This window comes from Notamacropus eugenii, chromosome 2 (assembly GCF_028372415.1).
Source record: "Notamacropus eugenii isolate mMacEug1 chromosome 2, mMacEug1.pri_v2, whole genome shotgun sequence".
In the NCBI taxonomy this organism is placed as follows: Eukaryota; Metazoa; Chordata; class Mammalia; order Diprotodontia; family Macropodidae; genus Notamacropus; species Notamacropus eugenii.
In genome coordinates, this window is record NC_092873.1 from 234,090,940 (window position 1) to 234,109,068 (window position 18,129).

The window sequence follows — 18,129 nt, forward strand, 5'->3', positions numbered from 1 at the left end:
GAAATTGTTTGACATATAAATTATTTTGCCTCTTGCTTTCCTTTTCCTGCCATCTGCTGCACATCACTGTACTCTCTCACAATGTAATCATTCCCATTAGAATATGTGATAGTAAAGAAAAATCAAAGCAGCTATCTTTCACACCAGCTTCAGTTTGGTACAGAGAAAGTTAAAAGCATTGGCTTCAAAAAAGTTTTCCAATTACAAAAGAAGTTTGCTGTTCATGGTATGTCATCCTTTTTTTGGGGGGGGGCCAAAGATCAGATTAAAAAAAACACATTAAGAAATATAGCGTTAGGCTGTGATTTTTTTACATTTTTACTCCATTCACAGATAGGGTGTGTGTGTGTGTGTGTGTGTGTGTGTGTGTGTGTAACATCTAATATTCACATAGCTCTTCAAGGTTTGCAAAATGACTTACCAATAGTAATGTATCTCCACAACAAGCCTAGAAGGTTGAGACCATTATTATCCTCACTTTACAAGTGAAGAAACTGAGGTAGACAAAGGTTAAGAGACTTGCCTAGCATTACATACCTACCAAATGTTTGAGAGTAGATTTGAACTCAGGTCTTCCTGACTCAAGGTCCACCATGCTATCCACAGTACCATCTATAAAAACCTCTAGGCATATTATTACTATGAAGTTACTATGAAATGCGATGAGCACCAAGCTGTAATACAGACATCAATGATAGGCAGCCATAGTATAGTGGATATAGAAGAATTTAAAGTCAGAAAGACCCAGGTCCAAGATTCTCTCCTACGTATCAGCAATGTATCCACAGAAAAGTCACTTCAACTCATAGTACCCCAGAAACTTCTCTAAGATTATAAATTATAAAACAGATGCAAAACTCTACTGGAACAGAGAATCTCCATACAAAGGAGTTTCTTACACAGTCAATCCCATTTCCTTCAAAAACATACACAGAAATTTTTAAAACTTAGAAAATAAAATTTAGAAAAAACTATCACTCATCCATTAATTTGATATGAAATATTAATTTGTATTATCCTTAATTTGTTACTATATTGGTTTTATGATGATCTTTCCAAAACTATTGGTCATAAAAATTGAATACATACACAAACACAATGATAATAGCAGTTGTAGATACTCAGATTTTCTATAAGGCAGATTTAGGAATAAGGCAAGAAATTTAATCATTTGACTAATGTGGGAAGGGGTATGTGTTTTTACTCCTTTTCAAGACTGCTGAGCCTCATATTTTTTTTTAAAATCCTTAATAGTAAATATAAGCTAAAACAAACTTACCTTTTATGATCATAGTAGGTTGTTTTCAGACTGTTCCACTTTTCATTCAAGTGGTTCAGTCTTTTCTCAATCAGAATGGCTCCTAGATGGGAAACATCCAGTATAATTCTGGGCTCCTTCCTACGAAGAGCTGTAATCTGCTCCTCGACTTTGTCCAGGAGAGAATTGATTTGCTATAAAAAAAAAATGTCAACAGAGACTTGGGTTTGGATACTATCTCTAACAATGATTATATTAGCTGTATGTCCTTGGGAGAGTCATTTCACCTCTCAAACCTCAGTCTCCTCAACGATGAGACTGGAATCATAGCTGCAGTAGCTACTTCACAGGACTGCTGGAATATCAAAATGCTGTGCATAAAGTGCACAGCAGGTTTGAAAGTACGGTAGCAGCGCTGGCTATTATAGAATATTACAATAGCTCTCCCTTTACACGTAGACATCATATAGACTTTTTATCATGGAGACTTATTAAACTTTAAGTTACAAGGCTGGTATTAATTTGCACTGTGGAGTCAGTTTCCTCACTCAGAGTTATAAAGTCATAATTCTTCCCTTCCCTCCTCCCACTCCCATAAAAATAGTACAGATACTAAAAGAAATAGTAGCAGCTGTGGTCATTAACCTTAGGGCCCCCATTGAAAGTCATTCTGAAAGAAGGTCATAATACATACAAAGCATAAAAAGAATGGACAAAAAGGGGGAGGGGGGCATGAGGAAGGAACCAAATGAGTTACTCAGCATATAGAATTATGCTTTTATATATTCAGCCATATGAAATCATCAATGTTGGTCTTTAAAGCATAGATGACATTACCATTCATGGGAGTAGGAGAGAAGCGTAGCACATACCAATTTAAAACTGAATAAAATAAAAAACATAACAAAATCACAAGGAAAGGAAATAGAGTAAATGGTCAATTCTTGGTAAATAATCAAAGGAATTAAGATATATGTTCATATACGCTAGATATATGCTATATGTACACACATATAAAATTGACTGAGGCAAAAGTTAATATGCTATCTTGCTTCATCAGTGGCATGGTTCATATATGCAATCTCTACTCAGCAACTTGATACAATGAATTTAGAAAATTAGATTAAGGAATTTTTGTAATAGAAAGAAGACTTATAATTGGTGTAAATAGTAATGTAATCATCTCTAGTATGCCACATTTCAGGAAAGACTAGATTCGAAAATGGGAGACATGGATTCCAGATCTGGCTCTGCCTCTGCCTAGTTAAATACACTCTCAAGTTTCCTTCCAAGCCTGTAACTCCATGACTAAAACACCCTGTGATGATCTTGCTTTGAAATTATAGTTCTCCATATGATGTGCTACTGAATGCTAACGCTATAAAATCTAATACGTTTCACTCTAGTTTCTACTTTTATCATAAATACATTCCCCAGTTATTTCTTCACCATGCAGTTTGTACTATGACCACTATTATCGGTAATCCCTCCAAAAGAAACTTGGATTACATCCCCTGAAAAGCCAGCTCTGATGGGCAAAGGTTTGGCTTGAATCTCCCCAGTGCACGGACGCCATACCATTTTGAAGACATCTCAGTTTCGAGACATGTCCCTCACCCAACATACATATAATTTTTTCTCTTACCCTTTCTATGTTGTCTTCTCTTATTAATTATTCTTTAAGCTGCTTGAGGGCATTAACTGCCCCATTTATTTTTATGTCTCCCCAGCCCTTAATGCAGTGCCCAATACATAACAAGTGTTTAATAAATAAATACCTTGCTGTCATTATAGCTATGAATACTCCAGAGTAGCTATCTGACCTTCATCTCTTATAGCTTCCGTTTCCTCAAGTATAAAATGAGGATAGGATACCTCACAATGCTATTGCAGTGACCCAATTAGATGATACATGTAAAATGTTTTACAGATCTTAAGGTGTCCTAAATGCATTTATCAGAGAAATAGTTTTGATGGACTCTAGCCTCTGCTCCCAGCATCAATATCCCAACTTCTTCATATGCCTCACTACCTCACTAGAACAGCAGGTGTGTCCCTTACCTCAACTACATAGCACATCCACCTAATATTAAATAGGACCACAATAGGCAGCCATCAAGAAAGTAGCACCAAGAGGATGCTGAGCAGAATCTTTTAGCACTAAATCATAACCTAAGTGGATACATGCACAGTAACAGCAAAGAACTGGCCTCAGGTGAACTTAGGATGTAGAGAGGGTTATTATAATATCATTAGTGTACATTAATATCCCCTTTACCCCTTTTCTGTATGCATTCTGGATAAACATATTTCCACCAAGGCTAGGAACCCTACCGATATCAATTCAGCCCTCTGATAATTTACTCTTCGTATATTCTGTAAAGATGAGTTGCACCTTTTGCTCCATAAAAATCTCTATCTTGCTTTGTTAACCTGCTGGTTCCTCTATGGAGCCTAGCCTGTTTGTTGAGAGCATAATCCTCAATAAGCCTTTGCTTGGGCTGGAGATGGTCTGAGTCTGTGAAGTCTTTCAAAACAAACTTACAACATGCCTTGTAACACCACAATGTTTTTGACACCCAGCATGGAGAGGAGAGTCTGATTCTGATACTTTTCAATCAAAGGTAAGTCTTTTCCTTTCCTCTCTCTTGGCTGGGGTCCCTCAAATACCTAGGAAGTCTTGACAAGACACTTGGGGCCCCAGTGTCCATGGGCAATTTCCCTGTAGACACAGGAAGCTCTTTGAGGAACTTTACAGTCAGCTCTGAGCTGGCTTTTATCCCTCTCTGAGGGACACCACATGATCAAGTGAATGGTGGCTACAAAAAGGATTTCTTTGCATTCAGTGCCTTCCCCCTACCCAACCCAAACCCATAGGACTCCCCACTAGGCAAGTATCCTGCAAAGTTGGAACAAATTTGGCTTACAGGACATGAAAACAATTCACATGAGTGTAAAGAGGGTAACACAATGCGTGGGAGAGGGAGACACTATAAGTACTAACTAGGATTATGAGCTTCTTCATTGGATGGCACCGCTATACAATGCCAATGGTGATGAGATGCCCAATTTTCCGTGTTAGGTATTTTGGAATTGTATTCAGTAAGCCTGAAGTCACCTAATCAGTAATGGGTTTGTTTCAAGTTTCAAATACATAATATTGTTTCAAATTGGTAAACTATTGTATTAGTTCCAGAAAGTATTGGATTTTCCTCAGTCTAGAGGAAGAATTACCATAGGGTGAACAGGCAGACCCTTCTCTGTGGTTCTTGTCAATTCCTCTTATTCTGTAAATTTTCCTGTGTGGACAAGTTCATCAGCCCAGGAAAAGAGCTTGTTTGGGTTACAGAGTTCCTAAACAATGAGCTTGGTTTGCTGAGAATGTGCAAATTTATGTATTATATACAAATATATTTATCTGTATATTACATGCATGTATACTATTATATAGAAATGATTTCTAATGATTGGTCTTTACACCAGGATAAATGTAAATTCAAGAAGGAAAGAAAAACAGGTGAAAGATGTTCAGGGAAACTTCTTATGCATGAAAGTTATGGTAACATTTTTATTGCTCCATTAAGAGTAAAAATAATTCCATCTAGCCCTAAGCTGAGTTTGATGAAGCTTGCCATTTAAGATAAAAGCTCTTGGGCCTATAACTGATTTTTTTTTTTTTTAGTTTGAATTTAGGTATAGTTGTATGCATTAAATCAGTATTCCACCATCTGAGAAAAATGCCACAGGCTACTCAGAGGCGATGTGATATACTCAACTGCAAACGACAACAGGGGGAGGTTTGCTTCTGGGACGACCTTGGCACAGCCTAGCCTGGGATCCTCCTGGCTCAGTTTCCCCACTGTGTTCCTTTGAAAAGGAATGTTTCCCAACGTGATGATTTCCGAGTCTGGCTATACAGTGGAATTGTTACTGCACGGTTGATAAACTGTGACTCCTACCAAAAGTCAAACAGAGCTAAGGATATTTTATCTTGTGATATGTGCTATGATCAGGTCCCTACTTCTTCCTTTTATAGCAAATTTCTATAAACTAAGCGAGTAGTCAGTAAAGTATATGAGCAAATGTAAGTATGTGAGATCTTGCTATTTTGATCTAAATTTACAGTCATTCCGTGGCCTAAGCAAGAATTGTGAGCTTAAAGTCAGGAACCTCTTTTGTTTCTGTTTCAGGAATGAGATTTCAGTACAGTTCAAAGACAACATAAGGTTGTAAAATGTTTCAAAATGATGTGAGAATAACTGGGTACTGGTCCAGTTGATTGAGGAACCTAGCTGTCATTCTATTAATTACTAAAACTAAATCAGAAACATCTTTAGTTTGGTTTGGAAAAGAGAATTTCAGTGTCACCCATTTTCTTAAAGTGAGGTAACCTATGGAATATTTTGCAATATTTTGTTTTGCATTAATGGAAAACTCAACTTTATGATGAACATGTTTCCTTGTGAAAAAGTTACTGATATGTACTATTTTGTAATCCTCCAAAGTTTTTTTTTTAATTATAATTGAAGTAAAAGTTAGCCTCTTATGAGTATATTCATTTCTTTTCTTTTCTTTTTTTTTTTTAGGGAGTCAAATCACTCTTTAATGTAGTTGGAAAAACTTCACAGCATGAAGAATTAACTTGGAACTCTTATAGTAAGTCCAAGGTGAGTCAGAGTTAAACAAAAATGTAACATGTAACACTAGAAAACAGAATACCATCTTTATCAGCTGTGAAGGGTAGATGCAAAATACAGCCTTAAAAGTTGCCAAACATGGTCTATCACTTTCTTATATCTTATAAGATTCTACAACATATCACAGAAATAACTGTTCATTAATCCACTGAATATCAACATTAATGAAGTAAAAAAAAAAAAATGGAGACATACGCTTGGTAGGAAACAACTTTTGTTACAGACACGAATGGCTGTCACTTGTATTTGCTGTGACAGTTATCTACCACTATATAACATGCTCCTCTACATAAGAGATTTAGAACAGTTGAGAAACTAAAATGTACACAAAACAAGCTTTACAGCATCTGTCCTCTAATCTTTTTATAGTTGAATTGGTTCTTACCACAAAGTAACAGTTAAGTTCTGATTTTGAGAAGGAAAACCTTGAAATAAATGTGGGAATTAGAGGATGAACTATTTGGTCTATTAATCCCAAAACTCTTCTACAACCAGTCTTCTCTCACCTATCGCCTTCTACTTATTAGTGTGTAAGTTTCTAGCAAAATAAACAGTGTTACAGAGAGAGAAATGGGATGAAGTCAAAATAGGAAACAGAAAAACGGTGAAATGAAAATAGTCAAATTTCCACATTAACAATGTATATTGTCCTCAACCCAAAGGATGGAATGTGAGCCATTTACCAATGTGAGGACAACAGTGAATTTGCAGGCAGGGACCTCTTATTTCTCCAGGAGTGATTCTAGCTGTTCCTGCAAGGAACTGAGCTGTTGTTTCTCTCTTTCTTCCTGCTGTTTGAGCTCAACCAGCACAGCCTGTGGATGGGTCTTGAGTGCCAGATTTTCTACTTTGATGATAAGATCTTCCTGTCTTTTTGCTCTTCCTTGAGTTTCTTGGAGTTTACCTTTCATCATATCAGTCTGCTTCTGAATTCCCAGGACCATCTGATTTGTTTCCTCATTTTCTTGGCGCTGTTCATCAGATTCATCAAGCTTGTCTTGTAGTTGCCTCTCTAGGTCTTCCTCAGTGTCAATGATGCTTATATCTTCATCATCATGAGGATCTCTTTCATCTTCCTCTTCACTACTGCTGCTAATATCATTAAATATCTCCCGAAGCTCATCATGTTCTGAGGAGCCATGGCCCTGCTTATGACTCATTCCTGGAGATGAAATTTCTAGGCCTGCTAGGGAAACTGGGTTGTCCACTTCCTTTGTTTCATCTTCTGCAATCACCTCCCATCGGGTACTGACAGCTTCTGCATCTGTACTGAGAAGCCTCTTTACTTCTTTTTCCACATCTGGTGATTCAATGTACTTCTTCTTGGCTGTCTTACGGAACCTCCTCTTTCTGACATTCTTCAGAGGCAGAGTGATACCATGGTTCCAGATGAATTTCCTCTCCCGGTCCTTATCTTTTTTCTTGCTTGCTTTTGGATCAGTGGTGGCAACTGGTTCTTCTGGAGGCGGGTAAAGATCCCCATCCACACTGCACACAAGCATCTGGCAGATATCTGCTGTCTTATAAAAGGTTTTTTTATCTATAGTTTTCAAGGATTCAGTAATGCAGGGCAGGTCAACTACCTTAGCAGCTAATGGGGCATCGTCCACATGGACAATTCCATGATGTCCATCTGCATGTAGTTCAATGGTCAATTTATCTTTCAGGTTGACACTTCCAGACTGTATTGCCCTTCTCACAGTGGAAGCATAATCTGGAGGCAGACGTAATATGAATTGGCTTTCCAACTCATGGGGAGCATCTTCTTTGTTCTTGCTCATTTTCTGTTTTGTAACAGTCATTTCCTTTCGTCTTACTCCACAATAAATGACTATCACTCAAAATCCTATGCTCTGGGTTTAGGTCCCAAAACACTCCTCTGGCATTTTCTTGGGAGACAATGGAGGCTGTTTTGTGGTAGACCCAGGCAAGTCACAACCTGGCTAGGCCTCCCTTAAGTGTCTTCACCTCAAACGAGCAGGAATCACGAAGAACGCAAACACCGCGCTCCCGCCCCTGCACCTGAAGCATATCCATTTCTACAATTACTTAACTCAGGGGTGGAAAGCTTCTACCTGCAAGTGTTGTAACTTGCATTTTTATGTAAAGGGTTGGATAATCAGTAGCATCTGATCCTCTTAAAGAAAACTGGAATCAAAGTGGACATTTTTGAGAAACTAATAAAATCAGATAATCCTGTATATCAAATGCAAATGATTCTAATGGGGGTCTTGGTTTCTCCTTATAATTGGGCCCTACATACTGAAGAGCCAGATTTGTGTTTTCCAGACAACAGGCCATTGCTCACCTACACTTAGGTGAACAGTAGATTCCAGCCCATACCCACCCATGATCCCCAAAATGTGGCCTATGCTCGGTTCTGGGAGAGCTCTGGGAGAGCTTTGAGGCAGGGACAGCTTCTATTCCTCTTTGCATCCAGAAGAAGCTACAGAAAACTGAGACTTTCATCCCTTTTCCCAAATGAATTTGGGATCCAGCTCTTTGAGGAGAGAATGATGGAATGTAGCCACTGTACCCACACCCAATCTCCCAGCTTCCCCATGTGCTTAATTCTCTCACTAGCGCAGCAAGTGTGTCCATTACCTCAGCCACTTAACACATCCATCTAGTCTCAGACAGGCTCCCAATAGTCAGTCATTAAGAAAGCACCACCAAGAAGGTGCTGAGCAGTGGAGGGCTGCGCAGGAATAGCAAAGAGCTGTTCTTAGATGAACTTACGATGTAGAGAGGCTTGTTATAATATCAATATTATCCATTAATACTGTCCAGTGTCCTTTTCTGTATATATTCTGGGTAACCGCATGACTAGTTCCACCAGTTCTAGGAACCCTGTCCATATCAATAACCTCATTCAATATTTTAATATTCATATATTCTGTAATGACAATTGCATCTTTTGCTCTATAAAAAGCCCTGTCTTGCTTTGCGAAGCTGCTGGTTCCTCTAAGGAGCCTAGTCTACTTGTTGAGAGTATAATCCTTAATAAATGCTTTGGCATGGGTTGGAGATTGTCTGAGTCTGTGAATTCTTTTGAGACTGCCGCACAACACACCTTGAAACATTGTAACAGTTTCATAACATGTCCCTAACTTTGCAAAGCTTTGCAAAGTTTTTGTACATAATCAATTTTACCTACAAAACTTTAAGAAGCATAATTATATTTACCCAGAAGAGATAGGAAAGAGACAGGATTGTTATATCACCAATTTTGGGTGCCATTTCACTTGGCTGCAGGTCAAAAAATACATGGTTTACTTTAAACAAATTGCTATCTCAAAATGTCATTTGACTGCTCCTCTTCAAATATAACGTTGACAATTACCTTTACTGACTCTTCCTGCGCAGAGAACTGTTCCGAGAAACCACTGCTGAGATTGGTAAAACTGAGTAACACTTCTAGGTGCGCCATGGAGAGTAAGACTTTGTTAATTTCGAGATAATCTCTAGGGAGGCGAGTTGATCTATTTCCACACAGATGTGGATGATCAACTGTAACACTCTGCTCAATGGGGGTCACCTGTAGAAAAAAAGGAATATGGTTAATACATACTCATCTAAAGGGAACACACTGCAAATTATAGTAAGCTGAAATCAAACGAAAAAAGCACTTCTAAGTTACTACTCTATGGTAGACATTGTGGAAATGTACAGAATTTAAAATAAAATAAAACAAACCATGTTCTCAAGAAGCTTACATTATATCAAACCAAAGTGCTACCGTTCCCAAAGACATTAAGAATTTTTAAAACAATATATTTACCAAACGCAAAATGTTAGAGAAATAGTTCTATTGGTAAAGCAAACCTGCACATATAAATACTCTAATACAGTATTTAAAAATCTGCACTCCTGCAAACTTCTAGCAATCTCATTTCAGTATTGACTTGAAATACACTATAAAACAGAATCTAAACATTATTATAATGACCAATCAACAAAGTACATTTGGAGAGGAAATTTTCTTCCTTATTTCTCATTTATATCACAAGCTATAACATTTTTCAAATCCTCCACTAATACTACACAAAATTATAAAGGGCTTTTGTATGTTTTAACCTGAATTCTTAAATATACTTCCTTAGGAACTACTATAAGAGGGAAATAGAGAATGGTAAAAATTATATTTTGAAGTTTTCTAGTTACAGTTCTACCGTCAAACAACCTCTCCTCCTTTGATGTCAGCATCACACAAATATAATCAGGATGAAGAAACTATTCGGTTGGTGTTTCTTCTAAAAAATATGCTTTTCAGTTAATGGAAAGTTCACCTGTGCAGGAACAGAGCTCAAATTTCACATAAAAGCAGCAAGGCACCAAAAAAAAAAAAAAAAAGCAAAACAGAAAAGGACTTAAGTATAGAAAGTTACTACAGTGACAGGGAAGATCAAAGCACAAACTAGGAGGAAGACAATAGTGTAAAAATGACTCCTTGTAAAACTCAAAGAAGAATGTAATTTGGTCTTAGGTCCAAAAAGAACTCTTAGAAGAGTTAAAAAGGGATTTTAAAAAACAAATTAGAGAAACAGAAAAAAAATTTTATTCTCCTTTCTCTTTCCTTTTTTCCTTTTCCTTTCCCTTTCCCCTTTATTCTTTTCTTTTCCTTTCCCTTTCCTTTTTTTCTCTCCTCCATCCTTTGATCCTCATTTCTGTCTCTTTTCTGTTTGTTCTTTGTTCTTTGCTTTCCTTGCCTTCCCCTCCCTTCCTTCTTCTTCCCTTCCTTTCCTCTCCCTCTGTCCTTAGAGAGTATTATACCGTTACCTTGCAGTAAGATACTCAGAACAAAAGAAAGGAAGCTGGTTTCACAGAAACCTGGAAGTGTTTAACAGATTAGATTTTTTACACTCACAACATTCCATTCTTGATGATGTAACACTGAGCCCCACCCAAGCCCCCACCCCCAGCTAGTCCTCACTTTTGTCCAGAGGACCACTCAGAATGAATGTTAAAAAAAACAACTCTCTGTTTTGGCTAGAAACCCTGAGGTTCCGCCCCCTCCTATTTGATTTTTTGACAATATAACAAGAGACCTTTCTTTACTTCAGAATAGAGGGGTAAAGTGTAAGAAGACATGAACACTAGGAAGGCAGGGTGTGAAGGGCTTTGAATACCAAACAGTATTTGATATTTTATACACTCTACCACACTTGACATTGATCACTTCTATTATGACCTACTGTTTGGATTTTTATCACCCTGTTAGCCGAAATTCCTGTCCTGAGCTACACAAAAGGAAAGATACTATTTCTTTCCCCATTTTTCAGATCTCTTTGGAATAGAGACCTAGTAAGGTATACTGCTGGATCAAAGGGTATGCACATTTTTGTGGCCCTTTGAACATAGTCCTAAACTGTTCTCCAGAATGGTTGGATCAGCTCACAGCTCCACCAACAATGAATTAGTGTGCCCACTGTCCCACATCATCTCCTAGGATAAGTTCATTAAATCACAACTCACCCCCATGTTCCTAATACCTCTAATTAGAGGGTTCAAAGGTGAAGTACCAAAACTCCTACCCATACTCCCAGGGCTCCTGCTCCACCATCCCTCTTTCTGGCCTCCATTTTGTATATTGTCCTGATGTGACAGTCCTCTTCCAGAAAGAAGGACAAACAACAACCTCTCAGTAGTACAAACTGCCCCACTCCTCCTTTCCCTTTTCCTTTCCTTCCCCTCTTCTTCCCATTTATCCTTGCCTTTTCCTTTGCTTCCCCTTGCCCTTTCTTCTCCTCCTTTCCTTCTCCTTTCCCTTTTTCTTTTTTCCTTTTCTTTCCCTTCCCCTCCCTTTTTCTTGCCTTCCTTTCCTCTCCCTCTGGCTATACAGGGTATTATACCCTTACCTTCCAGTAAGATACCAAAACAAGGGCAATGAGGAGAAGGGAAGCTGGTATCCCAGTAACCTGGAAAGTGTTGAACAGATTAGATTTTCTCCACTTATATCACTCTATCCTTGATGATGTAACAATTGGGCCCCACCCAAGCCTCCACCAAGTCCTCCCTTGGATTCAAAAGACCACTTGGAATGAATGCAAAAAACGGCATTTGTTTTGACCAGAAACCCTGAAGTTCTGTCCCTCCTAGACTGTTTTTTTTGACAGTATAAAAAGAGACCTTTCTTTACTTCAAAACAGAGGAATAAAGTGTAAGCAGACATGAAAACTAGGAAGGCAGGCTCTGAAGGGCTTTGAATACCAAACAATATTTGATATTTTATAGACTCTACTACACTGTACATTGATCACTTCTATTGTCACCTACTGTATAAATCTTTATCACCCTCTTAGCCAAGTTCTTGTCCTGAGGTATGTAAAAGGAAAGATACTATTTCTTTCCCCTTTTTGAAGATCTCTTTGGGATAGAGACCTAGTGGGTATATTTCTGGGTCAAAGGGTATGCACGTTTCTGTGGCCCTTTGAACATAGTACCAAATTGTTCCCCAGAATGGTTGGATCAGCTCACAGCTCCACCAACAATGAATTAGTGTGCCCACTGTCCCACATCATCTCCTAGGATAAGTCCATCAAATCACAACTCACCCCCATGTTCCTAATTCCTCTAATTAGAGGGTTCAAAGGTGAAGTACCAAAACTCCTACCCATACTCCCAGGGCTCCTGCTCCACCATCCCTCTTTCTGGCCTCCATTTTGTATATTGTCCTGATGTGACAGTCCTCTTCCAGAAAGAAGGACAAACAACAACCTCTCAGTAGTACAAACTGCCCCCCTCCTCCTTTCCCTTTTCCTTTCCTTCCCCTCTTCTTCCCATTTATCCTTGCCTTTTCCTTTGCTTCCCCTTGCCCTTTCTTCTCCTCCTTTCCTTCTCCTTTCCCTTTTTCTTTTTTCCTTTTCTTTCCTTTCCCCTCCCTTTTTCTTGCCTTCCTTTCCTCTCCCTCTGTCTATACCGGGTATTTTACCCTTACCTTCCAGTAAGATACCAAAACAAGGGCAATGAGGAGAAGGGAAGCTGGTATCCCAGTAACCTGGAAAGTGTTGAACAGATTAGATTTTCTACACTTATATCACTCTATCCTTGATGATGTAACAATTGGGCCCCACCCAAGCCTCCACCAAGTCCTCCCTTGGATTCAAAAGACCACTTGGAATGAATGTAAAAAACGGCATGTGTTTTGACCAGAAACCCTGAAGTTCTGTCCCTCCTAGATTGTTTTTTTGACAGTATGAAAAGAGACCTTTCTTTACTTCAAAACAGAGGAGTAAAGTGTAAGCAGACATGAAAACTAGGAAGGCAGGCTCTGAAGGGCTTTGAATACCAAACAATATTTGATATTTTATACACTCTACTACACTGTACATTGATCACCTCTATTGTCACCTACTGTATAGATCTTTATCACCCTCTTGGCCAAATTCCTGACCTGAGGTAAGTAAAAGGAAAGATACTATTTCTGTCCCCATTTTGAAGATCTCTTTGGGATAGAGACCTAGTGGGTATATTTCTGGGTCAAAGGGTATGCACTTTTCTGTGGCCCTTTGAACATAGTACCAAATTCTTCTCCAGAATGGTTGGATCAGCTCACAGCTCCACCAACAATGAATTAGTGTGTCAACTCTGCCATATCCTCTCCTAGGATAAATCCATCAAATCAAATCTCACCCCCATGTTCCTAATTCCTCTAATTAGAGGGTCCAAAGGTGGAGTACCAAAAACTCCTACGCATACTCCCAGGGCTCCTTGCTTCATCATCCCTCTTTCTTGCCTCCATTTTATATATTGTCCTGATGTGACAGTCCTCTTCCAGAAAAAAGGACAAGCAACAACCTGCCATTAGTACAAACTGCCCCACCTCCTCCTTTCCCTTTTCCTTTCCCTCTCCTTCCCATTTTTCCATGCCTTTTCCTTTCCTTCCCCTTCCCCTTTCTTCTCTTCCATTCCTTCTCCTTTCTCTTTTTCTTTTTTCCTTTTCCTTCCCTTCCACCTCCCTTTTTCTTGCCTTCCTTTCCTCTCCCTTTTTCTACAGAGGGTATTATACCCTTACCTTCCAGTAAGATACCAAAACAAGGGCAATGAGGAGAAGGGAAGCTGGCATCCCAGTAACCTGGAAAGTGTTTAACAGATTACATTTTCTACACTTATATCACTCTGTCCTTGATGATGCAACAATTGGGCCCCACACCCACAAAGTCCTCCCTTGGGTCCCAAATACCACTCAGAATGAATGGAAAAAAATGCATCTGTTTTGGTCAGAAACCCTGAGGTTCCTCCCCCTCCTAGATTGATTTTTTTGACAATATGAAAAGAGACCTTTCTTTACTTCAAAAGAGAGGAGTAAAGCGTAGGAAAACATGAAAACTGGGAAGGCAGGCTGCAAAGGGCTTTGAATACCTAACAATATTTGATATTTTATACACTCTACTACACTGTACATTGATCACCTCTATTGTCACCTACTGTATAGATCTTTATCACCCTCTTAGCCAAGTTCTTGTCCTGAGGTATGTAAAAGGAAAGATACTATTTCTTTCCCCTTTTTGAAGATCTCTTTGGGATAGAGACCTAGTGGGTATATTTCTGGGTCAAACGGTGTGCACATTTTGTGGCCCTTTGAACATAGTACCAAATTGTTGCCCAGAATGGTTGGATCAGCTCACAGCTCCACCAACAATGAATTAGTGTGCCCACTGTCCCACATCATCTCCTAGGATAAGTCCATCAAATCACAACTCACCCCCATGTTCCTAATTCCTCTAATTAGAGGGTTCAAAGATGAAGTACCAAAACTCCTACCCATACTCCCAGGGCTCCTGCTCCACCATCCCTCTTTCTGGCCTCCATTTTGTATATTGTCCTGATGTGACAGTCCTCTTCCAGAAAGAAGGACAAACAACAACCTCTCAGTAGTACAAACTGCCCCCCTCCTCCTTTCCCTTTTCCTTTCCTTCCCCTCTTCTTCCCATTTATCCTTGCCTTTTCCTTTGCTTCCCCTTGCCCTTTCTTCTCCTCCTTTCCTTCTCCTTTCCCTTTTTCTTTTTTCCTTTTCTTTCCTTTCCCCTCCCTTTTTCTTGCCTTCCTTTCCTCTCCCTCTGTCTATACCGGGTATTATACCCTTACCTTCCAGTAAGATACCAAAACAAGGGCAATGAGAAGAAGGGAAGCTGGTATCCCTGTAACCTGGAAAGTGTTGAACAGATTAGATTTTCTACACTTATATCACTCTATCCTTGATGATGTAACAATTGGGCCCCACCCAAGCCTCCACCAAGTCCTCCCTTGGATTCAAAAGACCACTTGGAATGAATGCAAAAAACGGCATTTGTTTTGACCAGAACCCTGAAGTTCTGTCCCTCCTAGATTGTTTTTTTGACAGTATAAAAAGAGACACATCTTTACTTCAAAACACAGGAGTACAGTGTAAGCAGACATGAAAACTAGGAAGGCAGGCTCTGAAGGGCTTTGAATACCAAACAATATTTGATATTTTATAGACTCTACTACACTGTACATTGATCACTTCTATTGTCACCTATTGTATAGATCTTTATCACCCTCTTAGCCAAGTTCCTGACCTGAGGTATGTAAAAGGAACGATACTATTTCTTTCCCCATTTTGAAGATCTCTTTGGGATAGAGACCTAGTGGGTATATTTCTGGGTCAAAGGGTATGAACTTTTCTGTGGCCCGTTGAACATAGTACCAAATTGTTCTCCAGAATGGTTGGATCAGCTCACAGCTCCACCAATAATTAATTAGTGTGTCAACTCTGCCATATCCTCTCCTAGGATAAATCCATCAAATCAAAACTCACCACCATGTTCCTAATTCCTCTAATTAGAGGGTTCAAAGGTGGAGCACCAAAACTCCTACCCATACTCCCAGGGCTCCTGCTCCACCATCCCTCTTCTTGCCTCCATTTTATATATTGTCCTGATGTGACAGTCCTCTTCCAGAAAAAAGGACAAACAACAACCTGTCAGTAGTACAAACTGCCCTCCTCCTCCTTTCCCTTTTCCTTTCCTTCCCTTCTCATTCCCATTTTTCCTTGCCTTTTCCTTTGCTTCCCCCTCCCCTTTCTTCTCTTCCATTCCTTCTCCTTTCTCTTTTTCTTTTTTCCTTTTCCTTCCCTTCCCCTCCCTTGTTCTTGCCTTCCTTTCCTCTCCCTCTTTCTACAGAGGGTATTATACCCTTACCTTCCAGTAAGATACCAAAACAAGGGCAATGAGGAGAAGGGAAGCTGGCATCCCAGTAACCTGGAAAGTGTTTAACAGATTAGATTTTCTACACTTATATCACTCTGTCCTTGATGATGCAAGAATTGTTCCCCACACCCACAAAGTCTTCCCTGGGGTCGGAAAGACCACTCAAAATGAATGTAAAAAAGTGCATCTGTTTTGGCCAGAAACCCTGAGGTTCCTCCCCCTCCCAGATTGATTTTTCTGACAATATATAAAGAGACCTTTCTTTACTTCAAAAGAGAGGAGCAAAGTGTAAGAAGACATGAAAACTTGGAAGGCTGGTTGTAAAGATCTTTAAATACCAAACAGTATGTTATACACTCCACTACACTGTACATTCATCACTTCTCCTACTGCAACCTTTTGTATAGGTCTTTATCACTCTGTTACCCCAAGCTCCTCTCCAGAGCTATGTAAAAGATATAAAAGAGAGTAAAAGATAGTAAAAAGATGTAAAAGATTCCTTTTCCCTTTTTTAAGATCTCTTTGGGATACAGACCCAGCAGGGGTATTGCTGGGTCAAACAAAGGATATGCATATTTTATGGCCCTTTAAACACAATATCAAATTGTTCTCCAGAGTGGTTGGATCAGCTCACAGGTCCACCAACAATGAATTAGTGTTCCCACTGTCCCACATCATCTCTTAGGACAAGTCCTTCAAATCACAACTCACCACCCTCTTCCTAATTCCTCTAATTAGAGGGTTCAAAGGTGGAGCACCAAAACTCCTACCCATACTCCCAGGGCTCCTTGCTCCATCATCCCTCTTCTTGCCTCCATTTTGTATATTGTCCTGATGTGGCAGTCCTCCTCCAGAAAGAAGGACAAACAACAACCTGTAAGTAGTAGAAAGTGCCCCACCTCCTCCTTTCCCTTTTCCTTTCCTTCCCCTCTCCTTCCCATTTGTCCTTGCCTTTTCCTTTCCTCCCCCTTCCCCTTTCTTCTCTTCCTTTCCTTCTCCTTTCTCATTTTCTTTTTTCCTTTTCCTTCCTTTCCCCTCCCTTTTTCTTGCCTTCCTTTCCTCTCCCTCTGTCTATACAGGGTATTATACCCTTATCTTCCAGTAAGATACCAAAACAAGTGCAATGAGGAGAAAGGAAGCTGGCATCCCAGCAACCTCGAAAGTGTTTAAGAGATTAGATTTCCTATACTTATATCACTCTGTCCTTGATGATGCAAGAATTGGGCCCTACACCCACGAAGTCCTCCCTTGGGTCCAAAAGACCACTCAGAATGAATGTAAAAAACTGCATCTGTTTTGGCCAGAAACCCTGAGGCTACTCCCCCTCCTAGATTGATTTTTTGACAATATGAACAGAGACCTTTCTTTACGTCAAAAGAGAGGAGTAAAGTATAGGAAAACATGAAAACTGGGAAGGCAGGCTGCAAAGGGCTTTGAATACCAAACAATATTTGATATTTTATACACTCTACTCCACTGTACATTGATTACCTCTATTGTCACCTACTGTATAGATCTTTATCACCCTCTTAGCCAAGTTCAAGTCCTGAGGTATGTAAAAGGAAAGACACTATTTCTTTCCCCATTTTGAAGATCTCTTTGGGATAGAGACCTAGTGGGTATATTTCTGGGTCAAAGGGTATGCACATTTCTGTGGCCCTTTGAACATAATACCAAATTGTTCTCCAGAATGGTTGGATCAGCTCACAGCTCCACCAACAATGAATTAATGTGTCAACTCTGCCATATCCTCTCCTAGGATAAATCCATCAAATCAAAAGTCACCACCATGTTCTTAATTCCTCTAATTAGAGGGTTCAAAGGTGGAGTACCAAAACTCCTACCCATACTCCCAGGGCTCCTTGCTCCATCATCCCTCTTCTTGCCTCCATTTTATATATTGTCCTGATGTGACAGTCCTCTTCCAGAAAGAAGGACAAACAACAACCTGTCATTAGTACACACTGCCTCACCTCCTCCTTTCCCTTTTCCTTTCCTTCCC

The 18,129-nt window shown here is 39.5% G+C and overlaps 2 protein-coding genes across 2 annotated transcripts in view; both read right to left on the reverse strand.

The window, feature by feature from the left end:
- LOC140526947 (utrophin-like) overlaps positions 1-18,129 on the reverse strand; it is a 77,378-nt gene that overhangs the window by 58,946 nt on the left and 303 nt on the right. Inside the window, exons 2-3 of the mRNA XM_072643567.1 lie at positions 9,299-9,493; positions 1,280-1,452 (exon numbers count right to left, since the gene is read on the reverse strand). Of these exons, the coding sequence (XP_072499668.1) occupies positions 1,280-1,452; positions 9,299-9,493 (368 nt within the window). The remainder of the gene's footprint in view (positions 1-1,279; positions 1,453-9,298; positions 9,494-18,129) is intronic.
- LOC140526948 (transcription initiation factor TFIID subunit 7-like) lies at positions 3,951-7,991 on the reverse strand. The gene has a single exon (XM_072643568.1). The coding sequence runs from the start codon at positions 7,755-7,757 to the stop codon at positions 6,678-6,680; it is 1,080 nt and encodes a 359-aa protein (XP_072499669.1). The 5' UTR covers positions 7,758-7,991; the 3' UTR covers positions 3,951-6,677.